General features: G+C 37.4%; 1 protein-coding gene across 9 annotated transcripts in view; it reads left to right on the top strand.

Moving 5' to 3' along the window:
- Positions 1-15,398, top strand: part of mapta (microtubule-associated protein tau a) — a 46,908-nt gene that overhangs the window by 14,975 nt on the left and 16,535 nt on the right. For 4 of the 9 annotated variants that reach the window (XM_048170342.1, XM_048170348.1, XM_048170346.1 and 1 more), the window contains exons 2-6: positions 706-909; positions 9,218-9,295; positions 10,127-10,195; positions 10,912-10,932; positions 13,509-14,063. In XM_048170342.1, coding sequence (XP_048026299.1) covers positions 726-909; positions 9,218-9,295; positions 10,127-10,195; positions 10,912-10,932; positions 13,509-14,063 — 907 coding nt within the window. In that variant the 5' untranslated portion in view covers positions 706-725. The remainder of the gene's footprint in view (positions 1-705; positions 910-9,217; positions 9,296-10,126; positions 10,196-10,911; positions 10,933-13,508; positions 14,064-15,398) is intronic. The other 5 variants (XM_048170345.1, XM_048170344.1, XM_048170350.1 and 2 more) reach the window with 5 other exon arrangements.

Genomic DNA, 15,398 nt, shown 5'->3' with positions numbered 1-15,398 from the left:
GCTCTGGAGCGGGAGTGTCCTGGGCAGCAACAACTGTTGCAGTCTTTGGCAAAACAAAGGTGTTTTCTATCATTTCACAATGTGATTGTTAATGATTGTAAATAATCTTGCCAATAAGAACATGCTAAAGCAGTTTTGCAAATGCACTGTTATTGAGCGTTACAATAGTTTAAATAAAGTGGCTACAGACAGGCTTGCAGGAGGTGCATAGGGACACGTTGGCTTGACTGCACTATTTTAAGCCACATGGCAGTAACCTTAAGCTAGTCCTGCATGTTTGGCAGTATAAATATCCAGGTTCACACCGGCACTCTGGCTCTGTTTACATTGAGCTTGTGACAGCCCTGTGTGAAGCCAGCGGAAGGGTCGGATCCTGACGATTGGTTATTGATTCAACCCACGTTGTCCTTCAGAGTTAGTGGAAAGACGCTACTACCGTTGACTCATTGAACTGAGAGCTGTTTTGGAGGTTTTTGCTAATGGATTGTGGATTTTTTTAGGTGGATTTTCTTCTGTCAGCACTTAAAAACCCATTTTTGCCGCAAGGAATCGGAGCCAAACAATCAGTGCCTGGCAAAAGGATTTTTAACTGCCTTGCTCCTGTACCAACCACTAACTTATTCTTTCTTTTTTCTCCTTTCTGCTTTTTATACCCTTCTTACTCTATCCTTTCTCCCTTACCTTTACCCCACCACCACCACCCAGTATCCACATTTGGACTTGCTATGGACCAGCAGCACGATTTCTTGAACTCCTCGCACAATAGCCACACAGCTCACTACAACTCTGGCGATACCATGGCAACCTCCCTTTCTGGAATGACCATCAATGATCATCACCATGGCAACCAGTTCCATAAGGAGAATGGAATAGCGGTGGGGCTGAAAGCAGGGGACTGTCCAATGAAAGGTGAGCTTGCTTCTGTGGGAAAACAGGTTCATTGTGTCACAGCCAGTCAATATAAATACACACATACTGATTACCTGATTAGTCAGAACTATTAAACGAAGCTCTGCAATGTGAACAGGGTGTGTGTGTTCTCATGAAACATTCAAATATAGTTGAAGGGCAAGTTTAATTGTTCTCGAAGGACATACTGGTACTTTATGGAATATGATCTAGAGTCTAAAAAGAAATTCAGGGGACCTTTTTTGATGAGTTTTGTTGATCAATTTTACATCAATGTAATATTGTGTGTACTTTAAACTGAAATTTCTCTTGTAATTATTTTTTTAAAAAAAGGAAATATTAACTTGATGAAATTGTCTTGATAACTTTGAGAATTGGCCATTTCTAGTTCCCAGCATGCTTTGCATAGAAATCGATAAGGAGAGTTAATGTTGAAATTAAGAATTATTTTATGTGATTTTTAGTAAAAAGTTGGTTTTTAATTCTGTTATGTTTGACATTTAAAAGAGTTAATGTTATATTGAAGCTGCACTGGCTATATGAGTAATGACTGCACTAATAACAGTGACAAGCAATATTTCGCATATGAATTTGCTGTTATTCTGATTTGAAATAGAATTCAAAAGATTAATTGGTTTCAGGACCACCACTCAATTATGCTAAAATTAGTTGGAACATCTTAATTTTATGCTGCAAGTTCCTCTAACTCAATGTAGTTTGTTTGTTTAAACATTATTTTATTAGAAGTTATCATAATTCAAAAATATTTGAGATTTATGCAAACAGTTGTTGTTTTTGTTGAGCCTTAAAGGATTAAGTTAGTTCACTGTCAAATGAAAATTAGCCCAAGCTTTACTCATCCACAAGCCATCCTAGGTGTGTATGACTTTCTTCTTTCTGATGAACACAGTTGGAGAAATATGAATAAATATCTTGACGCATCTGAGCTTTATAATGGCAGTAAGCGTTACCAAATGAGTATGAGCTGAAGAAAGTGTCTCCATCCACATCCATCCATCATAAACGTGTACTCCACAAGGCTCCGGGGGGTTAATAAAAGCCTTCTGAAGCGAAACAATGCATTTGTTTAAAAAAAAAAAAAATAAAATCCATATTTAACAAGTAATGAAGTAAAATATCTAGATTCGGCCAGACCACCTTCCGTATTCAAGTTATGAAGAAAGTGTAAACTGGCGTCGCATCAGTTACACTTTTTCCGTAAGTTCAATAGGGAAGGCGTAGGACGTATCATAAGCTTTCTGAACTGCGAGAGGTGTTACACTTTCTTCGTAAGTTGAATATGGAAGACGGTCTGACGGAAGCTCGATATTTTACTTTATAACTTGTTAAATATGGATTTTTGTTTTTTACACAAATGCATTGTTTCGCTTCAGAAGGCTTTTATTACCCCCCCGGAGCCGTGTGGAGTACACGTTTATGATGGATGGATGTGGATGGAGACACTTTCTTCAGCTCATACTCATTTGGTAATGCTTACTGCCATTATAAAGCTCGGATGCGTCAGGATATTTATTAATATTTCTCAGATTGTGTTCATCAGAAAAAAGAAAGTCATACACACCTAGGATGGCTTGAGGGTGAGTAAAGCTTGGGCTAATTTTCATTTAAAAAAGTGAACTAATCCTTTAATATTTGTTTTTTGAGTGCATAAAAGATACTTTCTTTCCTCCACAGCTAATAAAAATGATAAAAATAATATCTATTTATATGTAGTGCACACTATTAAATACTGCAAGGGCAAATGTTATCATAGACAAAATCAAATATATCTTGGCTGCCAGGGGAAGATATTATCAGACAGTGCAGTTCTGTATAATACACCAGAGAAAGATTTGCACATGTGCCTACTATAATGAGATTATATTAATGACTTCATTAGCACATGAATTCACTGTGATACCACATGCATATCAATCAGCATGACTGCTAACATGTCATGAGCAAATAAACGTATCAAATTAGGGAGATTAAACGATCAAAGACATTGTATGATCTTTACACATATTTGAGTGTTGTTTCAGATGATGAATATGGCCGCAGTGGCTGCGACTCTTTTATACAGCTTTGTGTATTAATTCCTTTACATAAACCACAAGGCTATGCTTGACTGGGCCCTCAATCCAGGCTTTGCAGCTGCGCCGTGCTGTAATCCAGGCATGTGGGTCACACTCTTCTCAGGACGCTCTCTGGTACTAATTCAACGCCTTCACACACCCTGCTTTCTTCCGCATGTGTGTGAGGTTTTGTGCTTTTTGTTTACAGACCATTGAGGCTTTTTGAAAAGCACACAGTAATGAAATTGGTTCTCAGTTGGGTTACAGAAAATGTAAGGAGACAGTGTTTTAATGAAGGCATGTAAAGACACAATTGATGGACATTGAGCAAGTTTGAATCCCTGTCATTCACAGTTCTGCCAAAAGTATAAACAGTTGTCAGTGAATTAATCCAATGAAACTTTGCCCAGCTGGCATATTTCAATGTGATTTCTACAGTCGTTCTAGCATTTAGTGTAATCTAAACTAGTCAACTAGATTCTAGATTCTTAAAGGTATTGTGTCATCAGTTACTCACTGTCTTGTCAATCCAAGACCAAAAGACTTTCATTCTTCTCAAATTAAGATATTTTTAATGAAATCTGAGATTTCTGTCCCTCTATTGAAAGTCTATTCACTCAAAACTCTGACAGAATTGCTTTGATGAACAGATTTATTTAGGCTTTTATTCACATATATTTGCCAGGCGTAATGGTTAGAGAGTCAGACTGGTAACCCGAAGGTTGCGGGGTTCGATTCTCAATACCGGCAGAAATGACTGAGGTGCCCTTGAGCAAGGCACCAAACCCCCAATCGCTCCCGGGCACCACAACAAAATGGCTGCCCGCTGCTCAGGGTGTTTGTGTGTGTGTTCACTACTCCTGAATGTGTGTGTATTAACCTGGAATGGGTTAAATGCAGAGGACAAATTATGGGTTACCATACTTGGCCTTCACAGAAAAAAGACAAGAAATTTAAACACTGATCAGCAAACATACATAGAGCACACAAATATGGTAGACAAAAGCTCAACTGTACTTGTTTGAAACACAATCCTTCATTCTTGCGGACGCTTAAATGTGCTGCGTAACATGCGAGAATGAATCTCATTGGATCTCACGCATCAAACAAGCATGATTGAGCGTCCATGCCCAAATTTGAGTGCTCTATGTACATTCTGATCAATGTTTATATGTTAATAAAAGCCTACATTAAATCTTAATAAACCAATCTTGTCTCTTCAGAAGATCACCCAATTCATATGGATTTCTTTTACAATCTCTTTATGAAGCATCTTCAATAGACTTTTTATTGGAGGGACAGAAATTGACCCTTCGCAGGGAGTTTGATTGACAGGCAATCTAACCAATCAGAACGCCGAATCCGCCATTTTGTCCGACAAAGCAGTCAGGAGTTAGAAGATTAACCTCGGTGGAGTTAAACTTGAAAAATTGTGTATATTGACATCTTTCCGCGTTTGAAACAACATTCCTTTTCATGTTCATTCATGTTTGTTTGATACTATAAATGGACTAAGAGACGATCGGTTCACGAGCCTCTTGAGCTGAGGCGTTACAGCAATCTATCGCGACCATGGTCACGACACATTAAAGAGCAACAAAACGGTTTTTATTGTTTGAATTTCTTTAAAGGTCCCGTTCTTCGTGATCCCATGTTTCAAACTTTAGTTAGTGTGTAATGTTGTTGTTAGAGTATAAATAAAATCTGTAAAATTTTAAAGCTCAAAGTTCAATGCCAAGCGAGATATTTTATTTAACAGAAGTCGCCTACATCGAACGGCCAGTTTGGACTACATCCCTCTACTTCCTTCTTTAATGACGTCACTAAAACAGTTTTTTGACTAACCTCCGCCCACAGGAATACACAAGAGTTGCGTTTGTAGAGTGTGTTTGTCGCCATGTCGTCGAAACGCTGTTATTTTCATCCCGCAGTCCAATCACCTTTGTTTGGCCTTCCCAGGGACGCTGTACTTAGAGATCAATGGTTACAATTTATGTTTAACTCGGTTCCCGAAAATTATAATTGTGGTATCCTTACTGCAATAGTTAATGTTGGACTGCAGTGCACATAATGGCCACAAGAGGGACTATGTTTATGTATATGGCTGTTTTCCGTATGAGGTACTCTTCTGAGTGAGTGCTAACGTTGTACATTTTCTGTCGCTGCTTGTGGAGATTAAAGAGTTCAGTCTCTCGGGAATTATTGTCTTTTGTGTTCATTCGGCATGACACCACAATAATCCACATGTAAAACTATGTGCAGCACACGTTATGGTAAGAGGCGTGACCTTTCCGGGCAAGATGCGCTAAACTGCTGTCGAATCACAACACAGGAACCGCTGGCACAATCAGAACTCGTTACGTATTTCTGAAGGAGGGACTTCATAGAACAAGGAAGTCATCAGCCCGTTTTTATGACAGTGGAAACAGCGGTATACAGATAAGTAAATGATGTGAAAAATACTGTGGTTTTTTACACGCGAAACATGAACACATGTTATATTGCACACTATAAACACAATCAAAGCTTCAAAAAAACACGAAAAACGGGACCTTTAATAACTACACAGTTTGAAAGCTGGGACTTTGTTTAATATCATAAGTAACCTGCTCTGTCTTGTCTGTCGATGTGCTGTCCGTATCCTCTTTGCTCTGCGATGTATTTTTCACTCTGTGTGGCGTGACAGCGCTACGGCTTGTCAGACAAAGCAACAGTAACTAAGGGGGGTGGGTTCTCAGTTTTCATTAAAAATATCTTCATTTGTGTTCTGAAGATGAATGAAAGTCTTATGGGTTTGGAACAACATGAGGGTGAGTAAATGATTTTTGGGTGAACTATCCCTTTAAATGAATGATGTTGCATGATAGCCCTGGGAAAATCCGGCTTTTAGAAAACACAGAGTTTTCTAAATGTAGTTGCTTGTTTAAAGCCACTGCCAATCGTTGAACTCCAAGCATGTGTAAGGAGGGGAAGGACAAACACAGTCGTGGTATTGACTGACAGTCTTTTGTAAAGGTGCCAGCTTGCCACAGAGTCTTCTGTTGTGTTGTATGTATTCACATGCCCTAAACGGGACCATAACGCTCTCTCTTTTTTCTCTGCGACCCCCTGCATTCTTTAGTGCGTAGCTTATATTTCCCTAGTTTACAGCCTTCACTAGTGCACACTTTCTCCCCTTTTGCTCTTCCTGTAATGGCCCACACAAGGAGGAAACAATAACTCAGAGCATCTTCCACAAATAAATGGCACATACTGCAATGGCACAGCAGAGAGTGAGTATGTTATAGATAGTAAAACTAGTGCATTAGTGGCTAGAAGCACAGTATTAAACATTAGCCGCTTTCACACATGTAAAATGTGGCCACACAGCAGAAGAATACGATTATCAGTCCTGTATTTGAGTCCTTAATATGGGTCCGTTCACATACAGTACAGTTATTTACGGGAGTGACAACGGCATTCTATAACAGAACTCAGACCTGCCGGTTTTGACATGTGGTTTCGTTAACTTGCATCGACCGAGACATAAGGGCTTTAGATCCAGTCACTGTTCTTCAAAGGAGCTGTTCCCGTCAGTTTTGTGTGCTACACGTGACTCAAATGCTCCACTCTCCACCCTGATATAAACTCTGCTGTCGGTTAATGAAGATCTCATGGATGAACTCGCGGCTCGATTGGATTCGTCCTGTTAAAATTGATAAGAATACGGTCTTGACTTCCGTTGCACGTTCATGCAGACAGTATTCGAGACGCTTACTGTAAGTTGCTGTTTGAACAGGACATTTCAAGACTCACACCTGTAAGTAAATTCGTAAACACATGCCTTCACACTCGTAAAACTGAAGTGACGTTTCTGCTTAATACATCATATCTGCTGTTCACACAAGAAAAACCTTAACGTTTTACCGTTACGTTACCTTTCATACATCAACACTTAAATATCGATAAATTCTGTGATGTCAATCATTGGAAATTATCTGTAGATGCTGAGCCATTTCCCTCCACTCGGAAGAGAAGTGCTTCAATTTCATTATTTGGTAACATTTTTTGACTTCTGAGTGACAGGCGTTAGGGGCAGAGAAACACATTTTTGCATTTGAAAGCACAAAGTGCCACACAATAGTATCCAACTGTAGAGCCACAGTGCTGATAAATGGAAAGATGTCCATCTAGTGCATGTTTAAAAAAACAAAAAAAACAATCAAAAAACAACACAGCAGAACACAAAAACGGGTAATTAATGAATAAGGTTTTTAAAAGTGTGAAAAACATTTTATTCAATGTTAACAATGAGATTGTGTGGTTTTTATAATCAGTTAACACTGCTTTTGTCATTTTTTACAAGATGGACAAAATTTGTCGCCAAAAATTTCATTTGGCTTAACCAAAATTTCGGTTTTACTGAATGACACTTTTGGTTATACCGAATGACGATATTTTCAAACAATGCTAACAGACTGATATCTAGCTAGCTAGCAAAAGGACAATCAAACCTTTTATATTTAGTACAAGTTTTTAAAATATTACATTTTCCATGTTTTATAGCGGTTGTACCAAATGACCTGATGTTTCGGGACATGCGTATGAGCAAGTGAAAACATGAATTTTTCAAACAGTTAAGAGAGAGTTAGTTACTTTGCTTCATGACTATGTGGTCCTTTGCAGGTGTCTGAATGATGTCACATCGTGTCACATGATATTGAACGCATGTCCCTTTATATTGGTTACTCCGAATGACATCAATGAAATTAGTTTTTCCGGACATTCTTTCTCATAACAAAGCAATGACTTCTACACATAATTTTAATACTGTTTTGCACCATGTTGATATATGATGTTATCAAATCATGCCAGAATAAAAATTATATACATTTATTACATTTTAAGATATTTTAATGACAAATGAAATGGCTGTATTGGCCTTTGGACGGTTAAACCGAATGACCTTTTGCCACTTCAAAATCTTTTAAATACCTTTATATGTAGCAAAATATAATGAAAGCCTTTTGGATTCAATAAAAGAGATCTAGTTGTACTACCTTACATACTTTGGATGTCATGTCTTTGTTTTTTTATTATTATTAAGGCCTTTGTACACAAAAAAATGATCCATCACGTCATTGACCCACACACATTTGAACCTTATCCTTAATCTAAACAGCGTGGACTAATCATGTCCCGTTTGTCAGAACTGATGATTGGCCCAATCCAGACTTTGTTCATCAGAGTGTACAGACCTCATCCACGCTTGTAATGGTAATCTTATGCTTTTGTTCACATATAGCGTGAAAATGGTAATTTACAAATGACATAAAAACTTCTCATTCAGGAAAATTGCCTGTATTTATGAAAAGGTCCTGTTTACACCTGAACTCTGAAGGTTAATTTGCTGGTAATTTTCCTGAAAGGAAAAGCCCTATAGTATACTGCTCAGTATAAAGTTCAGTAAAGCTGAGTTTTGAGGAGGTTCATGTGCCTCAGTGTCTAATGCACTCTTTTCAAAGATTTAGCATTTATACTGTTTGAGTGCCAACGTTTTTGAAAACAATGTAAAATATCGACTAAATTCCTTTTAGGTCTTTTGCACAATGTTCGTTTCTTTTAGATCAATAAGCTGTTATTTTCCAGCACTGCAGGTTGTTGCTTTTATGGGTTGCCAGTACATTCAGCTGCCATCTGTTTCTCTCCTTATATTTTATTTGACAGTAAAATTAGCGGCGTCTTTTTAACTTTACGAAACAAACATTGTTGAATTATTTTTTTCCCCCTAGCTAAGTTCAGGGATCCAGTTGCAGCTAGGAAAATTCTGTTAAAGTTGCATTGAGGTACACAGTACAGTGTGACTGATTGCTCCAGGATGTGTGATATTTGATGTGACATTAATAGTTGAGATGTATAGAATGAGCAATAAAATGCAGTAAAATGGTTGCTGTTGCACAGGATGTGACATTAATTTCTTGCCTTTGAAGAGCTTAATTATTCTTTGCTGTATATATATATAAATATATATATATATATATATATATATATATATATATATATATATATATATATATATATATATATAAATATAGAATGAGGTTTTACCAATATCCATAATGCATTAAAACGAATAATGCATTATTAATGCACAACAATAATGCATTTTAAACATGTGTTTATAAATATTGATTGTCCCAAACAACTATAACAATATTTTTGTCTATGTGTTTTTAACCAACGTTGTCTCACAGAGGAGTTTTCAGAAGAACAGGTGGATGTTGAGCTCAGTAAGGCTGAAGGAACCTCCTCTTCTGAGGAGAAGCAATGTGGTATGCATTGCAGCCCTTCTAATAAAGATGCTTTGAAATGTACTTTGTCCTTTTCCCTTTCAGTTTGCACTTTTTATTCATTTATTTTCATTAATGTAATGAAATGCCTCTTACTAACTTTGCAGAGTTAAATATTGAGAAGCTGCATCCTTTGAAGTCCACAAAGATCAAACCGAGAAGAACTCTGAAAACAAAACAGTTCCCAACCTGTCTAAATATGTTTACCTTGGTCAATTTATGTACATAATAAAGAGTAAAAATTATCTATAAAATCACATCTTGGTAAGATATAAGTCAATATTTGAATTGCTTTAATATTTAACATTTGTTTCATTAGACATTCAAGTAAGCTGAAAGCAATGTGTAATCTGGCATTTTCTTTCAAAAAAATCCAATCGTCACATGCACACAATGAATCTTGGGATAGGCTAGTCTGCGAAGGATGCACTCGTTCTCTCCTTTCCGGCCCAGGGAAAGAAGGATGCATCTGTAGGCTGTATTCGAATGAGCCTTTGAATTGGGACACTGGAACAGCTTTTGTTGCACCGCTGTGACACATTTGTCCTCTGAACGCAGTCTTTAAAGGATGCACTTCTGATTACCTTTTATTTCCTTTATAATTTATGTTGCGTCATAGTGTTCGTGTTGATCATCCTGTTAATCAACCAGTTGTTTGCTTTCAGCAAAACCCTTCAGAACTCAATTAAAGTCTCACTGTAACTGAGCTGTGGAACTAAACCTTTTATTTCTGGCTTGCTTTTATGATGTTAACAGCTGCTTCACTTCCTTTAGTAGCTTGGTGTGTAAAGCTGTTTAAATGATGTTTTATAGAGGGCCCACAGGATTCAAGATCAGAAGAGAATGAAGATCAGCCCATGCCTGTTGTGGAAGTGGCGAGCGGTACGGACCTTCTGCTCCATCCACTGCTGCCTCTTTTGATTGACATGCTTTGCTCGAATTCCCTTATGTGCCTTAATTTCTGTGGATGCTTTTGTGGCTTGCACCCTAATGTTTCTAATTTTCTAGTGTTTTAAGCCTGTTGGTTGCATTTTGCTTTCGTTTGAATTTGGCCTACTGGTAACAGGGCTGCCATCTCAGCAGTTGTTTCAGATTGATCTGCACCTCTCACCATTTTTCTTGCTTTGAAAATTCCCTTTTATGTAGCATTTACAATGCAAGGACACGGTTTAATTTTGATACAGCTGCTGGGGCATGCTGACAGGTTTCAGGCTTTTAAATCAAAACAAACTCAAGGGAGACTCCAGCCCTATTCTCAGTTTAGTTCCCATGTGATTAGTCACAGAGACCTCCGCTCAGATGCCTTCGCCACACTAGGTGTGATGTGTTGCCAAATCTGGAATGAATGCCTTGTGTCAAATAGGATTTCAGCCAAAGCTCTTTCTTTCACAGGTCACAATGCTTTAATTTCAAGTATTTGTTGCTCTTGTGATAAAGAAATGAAGTGTAATATATTTATGGTGTGATTTCATGCTAGGTAACAGTGTTTGCCTGGCATCTCCGTAGCTGAAACTGCCAAATATTATGCTGTACAATTCTCTAATTTTTGTCTTTTATGTATTTCTCTCTGTTTGCTGCATATCCTGACCATTATTAAGCTGGAGGAATGGCGCCCACAGGTAAAACACAGCTTATTCTCAGATACCACATTAGTGTCATGCTTTGTAGAATAGCCATTATGCTACATTAATTATGATCCAGTAGATTTATTTTTTATATATATAAAAAATATTTTTTTTAAATATTACACAGTTTGTTTATTCTGTCATGTTTTGGTAGTACTCCATCTCACTGATTTTTATCTTGTACTGGTTATTTGGTTTTGTGAATACACAGAGATGTGTCCATTTTATTTTATTTTAATAATCAGGAGCAACTAGGTACTTTTAAAGAGCAGACACACAAATGTGCAAACGCTGTCACTCTGTCTATTAAAGGATTAGTCCACTTTTAAATAAACTTTTCCTGATAATTTACTCACCCCCATGTCATCCAAGATGTCCATGTCTTTCTTTCTTCAGTCGAAAAGAAATTAAAGTTTTTGATGAAAACATTCCAGGATTATTCTCCTTATAGTGGACTTCAATGGGCACCAAACAGTTGAAGGTCAAAATTACTTTCACTGCAGCTTCAAATTGTTCAACATGATCCCAGATGAGAAATAAGGGTCTTATCTAGTGAAACCATCGCTCATTTTCTGAAAAAAAATTGAAAATTATATAAGTTTTAACCTTAAATGCTCATCTTGATCTAGCTCTCTTCTTCTTCTTCTCTTCTATTAGAATTCCAGCAGTGTAGACGCTGCTAAGCGTAATACTGCCCTTACATACTAAAGTTTGAACTAATTTTTATATGCAGTATGCTAGTTCAATAGTATGTAACAATTAGTTCAAACTTTGGCCTGTGGAGGGCAGTATTACGCTTAGCAGCATCTACACTGCTGGAATTCTAATAGAGGAGAAGAAGAAGAAGAGAGCTAGTTCAAGATGAGCATTTAAGGTTAAAACTTATATAATTTTATATAATTTTTTTCAGAAAATGAGCAATGGTTTCACTAGATAAGACCCTTATTTCTCATCTGGGATCGTGTTGAACAATTTGAAGCTGCAGTGAAACTAATTATGACCTTCAACTGTTTGGTGTCCATTGAAGTCCACTATAAGGAGAAATATCCTGGAATGTTTTCATCAAAAACTTTAATTTCTTTTCGACTGAAGAAAGAAAGACATGGACATCTTGGATGACATGGGGGTGAGTAAATTATCAGGAAAAGTTTATTTAAAAGTGGACTAATCCTTTAAGTGACATTTGCTCAAAAATGGCAGGAGTTTAGGGTGGAACTATTTCTGTTTTTCTGAGTTTTCGGGAAACCTAATTCATTAATATTGATATTTTGTTTGTTTGTTAAGCGCTACCCTTGTGAAAAGGAAGTGTGCTTGAATATACATTTATGGTTTACTTCAAATCTTATTATTATATTTATAAAAAACTACTTGCTGATACTATAATAAGTAATAAAATGTGCACTATGTAATAATTTCAAATTAAAAGTGTTACTTTAAAGCACATTTAAATCATTTTAATCATCTTTTGTCATGCTTTAAAAGAACACTCATTTGGATGTCTTGACTCGCATATTAAAGCATATGTAATTTACTGGATTATAATTTGAACTGTAGTTTGATATTACATTTAAGGTTATTATATAGTGTAATAACAAATATAACGTGACATACACGTTTCTATACAAATGAATTAAAGTATCTTTTAGTTTATCATAAATGCTTGTCAGTACATTCGGCAGTACACTTTAACCATATCTCAAAGACAATAGGATGTAATTATGAAATTACATATAAAGATGGACTTTATATGCACTCTTAAGTAAAACTAGTTGTTTTTATTATAAATGTAAACTGTAATACATTTTCATTTAATTGCAAATTACATGCAGTTTAGTACATTGCATTCAATTCGCACTTAAGTATATACACTTAGGCCCGGTTTCACAGACAGGGTTTAGATTAAGCCAGGATTAGTGCCTTAGTTCAATTAAGGTATTTAAGTAGCTTTTATAAACGTACCTTAGTAAAAACATTACTGGTGCGCATCTTGAGACAAAACAATGGCACCTATATTTTTTAAGATATGTCAGTGAAAGTTGCTTTCAGTTAAAACAGCTCAAACATGCATTTTAATCTGAGACTAGGCTTAATCCTAGTCTGTGAAATTGGGGTTAAGTGTTTAATTTTTCAAAGTATTCTAAAGTGTACTTTCACAAGGGTAGTGGCCCAGAAATGACAGACTACACCTCACAATTTTTTTGCAAGCAATCGTGCTCTTCAATTGTACCTATGGGCTCATATTTGTGTGTTCAGTGTGAAGTCCGGTTTCATCACAACTGTTTGTTTTGTATGTTAGCAAAGGCCAGCAAACCAGTTTGTTATGTTTGTTCGTTGTCTTTTCTCTACGGGTTTTTTGTCCCCTCCTTAACATGTGACAGTTTTCTTGGAACACCTTGTGTTTTTAGAGAAGGAAAGGTAATATGGATGTTGTCATTGCTTTCTGTAAAACATCTGACCTGTCTCTGTCCATGGTGAATGGGACATGCATTATTATTAGCGCAAGGCAAAAGCGGCTTTGTTTCCAGCTTTAGCAGCAGGGTTTTCATCTGATGGTTATGATCAACACTCAGACCACCAGAGAATACAAGAGCAGGACCTCAGAAGCAGCTGGGATGGACAACCAGTCCATTCCCATCATCGGCGGACATCTGTCAGTCCAGACCGCACCAGGAGCCTTTCCCTGGAGAGTGAGCCACCTTTGACATTCCTGGTTCGCAGTGCCGCCCTGGAGGACCTGACATCCGTCGGGGAGAGGATCGTAGAAGCCAGGGCTCCTTACAGCGATACCCTTCAGGAAGAGGAAGAACTGTCCTTTTACGGCAACGAGAGCCATGAGGAAGAAAAAAACCTTCCAGCGTGGGCCAGCAGGGCTCAAGCAACTCTCGCTGAACCTGTATATGCACCTCCTGAAACCAAAGAACATAGTTTTACAAGAACTTTACCTCACGAACACATGGACGCAATGGGCACGGTGACGGAGAAAGTTGATGCTGCGTTATCAGGGGTTATTGCTGCCGATGAAGATGCAGAAACGGAAAAGACTCCTACGAGCACAAGTGGCTCTCCAAAAGGTGTCCACGGCTCCCCGGCAAGAAAATCCCTGGTGCCGGTGGCTCAGTTTAAAGGTCTGTGCTGTTAAGCTCACAGAATCCCAGTGCAGTGTCTCTTCCTTGGTTTGCCTCCACCTATGTTTTACAGAGCCGCTTAGCTATGCACCACTTTCTGTCTATAACCAACATCCTACAAAATGAGCGGCGTGCTGAGGAGAACGGTCTGTTGTCCTGCAATTGTTTGCTACACGTCGTCCTTTTTTGGGCACTCAGCCTCACTCTGTCATTCTTTTGTTTCCTCTGGCGGTCTTGCAGCCTGTTTTGCGCTGATTGATGAAATCCATGTTTGCTGGCCGTGTTTTAATGAGTTCAGTCTGGCATGTCTGTGTGCATGAGTGTGTTTGCATGTGTTCACAACACCATCATCTGGTGCAGCACTGCTTTAACAAATCCCCTCACTTTTATTTACAGCTTTTTGTTTCTCAAATGTTTCGTTAGAGCATAGAATTGCAATAAGATCCATTAGCAATAAATTTAGCAAACTGTAGTCATTTTAGTGAAGATATTTCCACACTGTTAGCATAGCTGCAACCTATAAAGTTTCCAACAAGAGGTTTCCGCACCAAATTCTATAGAGAAAGATGGTTATTTTAGTAAGTGTTCAGTGAAAAGTTCTTTGAGGAACCCAAAATGGTTCATCTAAGTATGTAGAACATTTTAAAGGATTAGTCCACTTTTAAATAAAATTTTCCTGATAATTTACTCACCCCCATGTCATCCAAGATGTCCATGTCTTTCTTTCTTCAGTCGAAAAGAAATTAAGCTTTTTGATGAAAACATTCCAGGATTATTCTCCTTATAGTGGACTTCAATGGTCACCAAACAGTTGAATGTCAAAATTAGTTTCACTGCAGCTTCAAATTGTTCTACACGATCTTACATGAGAAATAAGGGTCTTATCTAGAGAAAAAATCACTCATTTTCTGAAAAAAAATTGAAAATTATATAAGTTTTAACCATAAATGCTCATCTTGAACTAGCTCTCTTCTTCTTCTCTATTTGAATTCCAGCAGTGTAGACACTGCTAAGTGTTTTACTGCCCTCCTCAGGTCAAAGTTTGAACTAATTGTTATATACTGCACTAGCATATTGCATATAAAAATTAGTTCAAACTTTGACCTGAGGAGGGCAGTAATACACTTAGCAGTGTCTACACTGCTGGAATTCAAATAGAGAAGAAGAAGAGAGCTAGTTCAAGATGAGCATTTATGGTTAAAACTTATATAATTTTAAAAAAATTTCAGAAAATGAGTGATTTTTTCTCTAGATAAGACCCTTATTTCTCATCTGGGATCGTGTTGAACAATTTGAAGCTGCAGTGAAGCCAATTTTGACCTTCAACTGTTTGGT

Source organism: Megalobrama amblycephala, linkage group LG20, assembly GCF_018812025.1.
Source record: "Megalobrama amblycephala isolate DHTTF-2021 linkage group LG20, ASM1881202v1, whole genome shotgun sequence".
NCBI classification, from domain to species: domain Eukaryota; kingdom Metazoa; phylum Chordata; class Actinopteri; order Cypriniformes; family Xenocyprididae; genus Megalobrama; species Megalobrama amblycephala.
The sequence above is the reverse complement of the archived record's forward strand: the minus strand, read 5'-3'. Positions and strand labels throughout refer to the sequence as shown.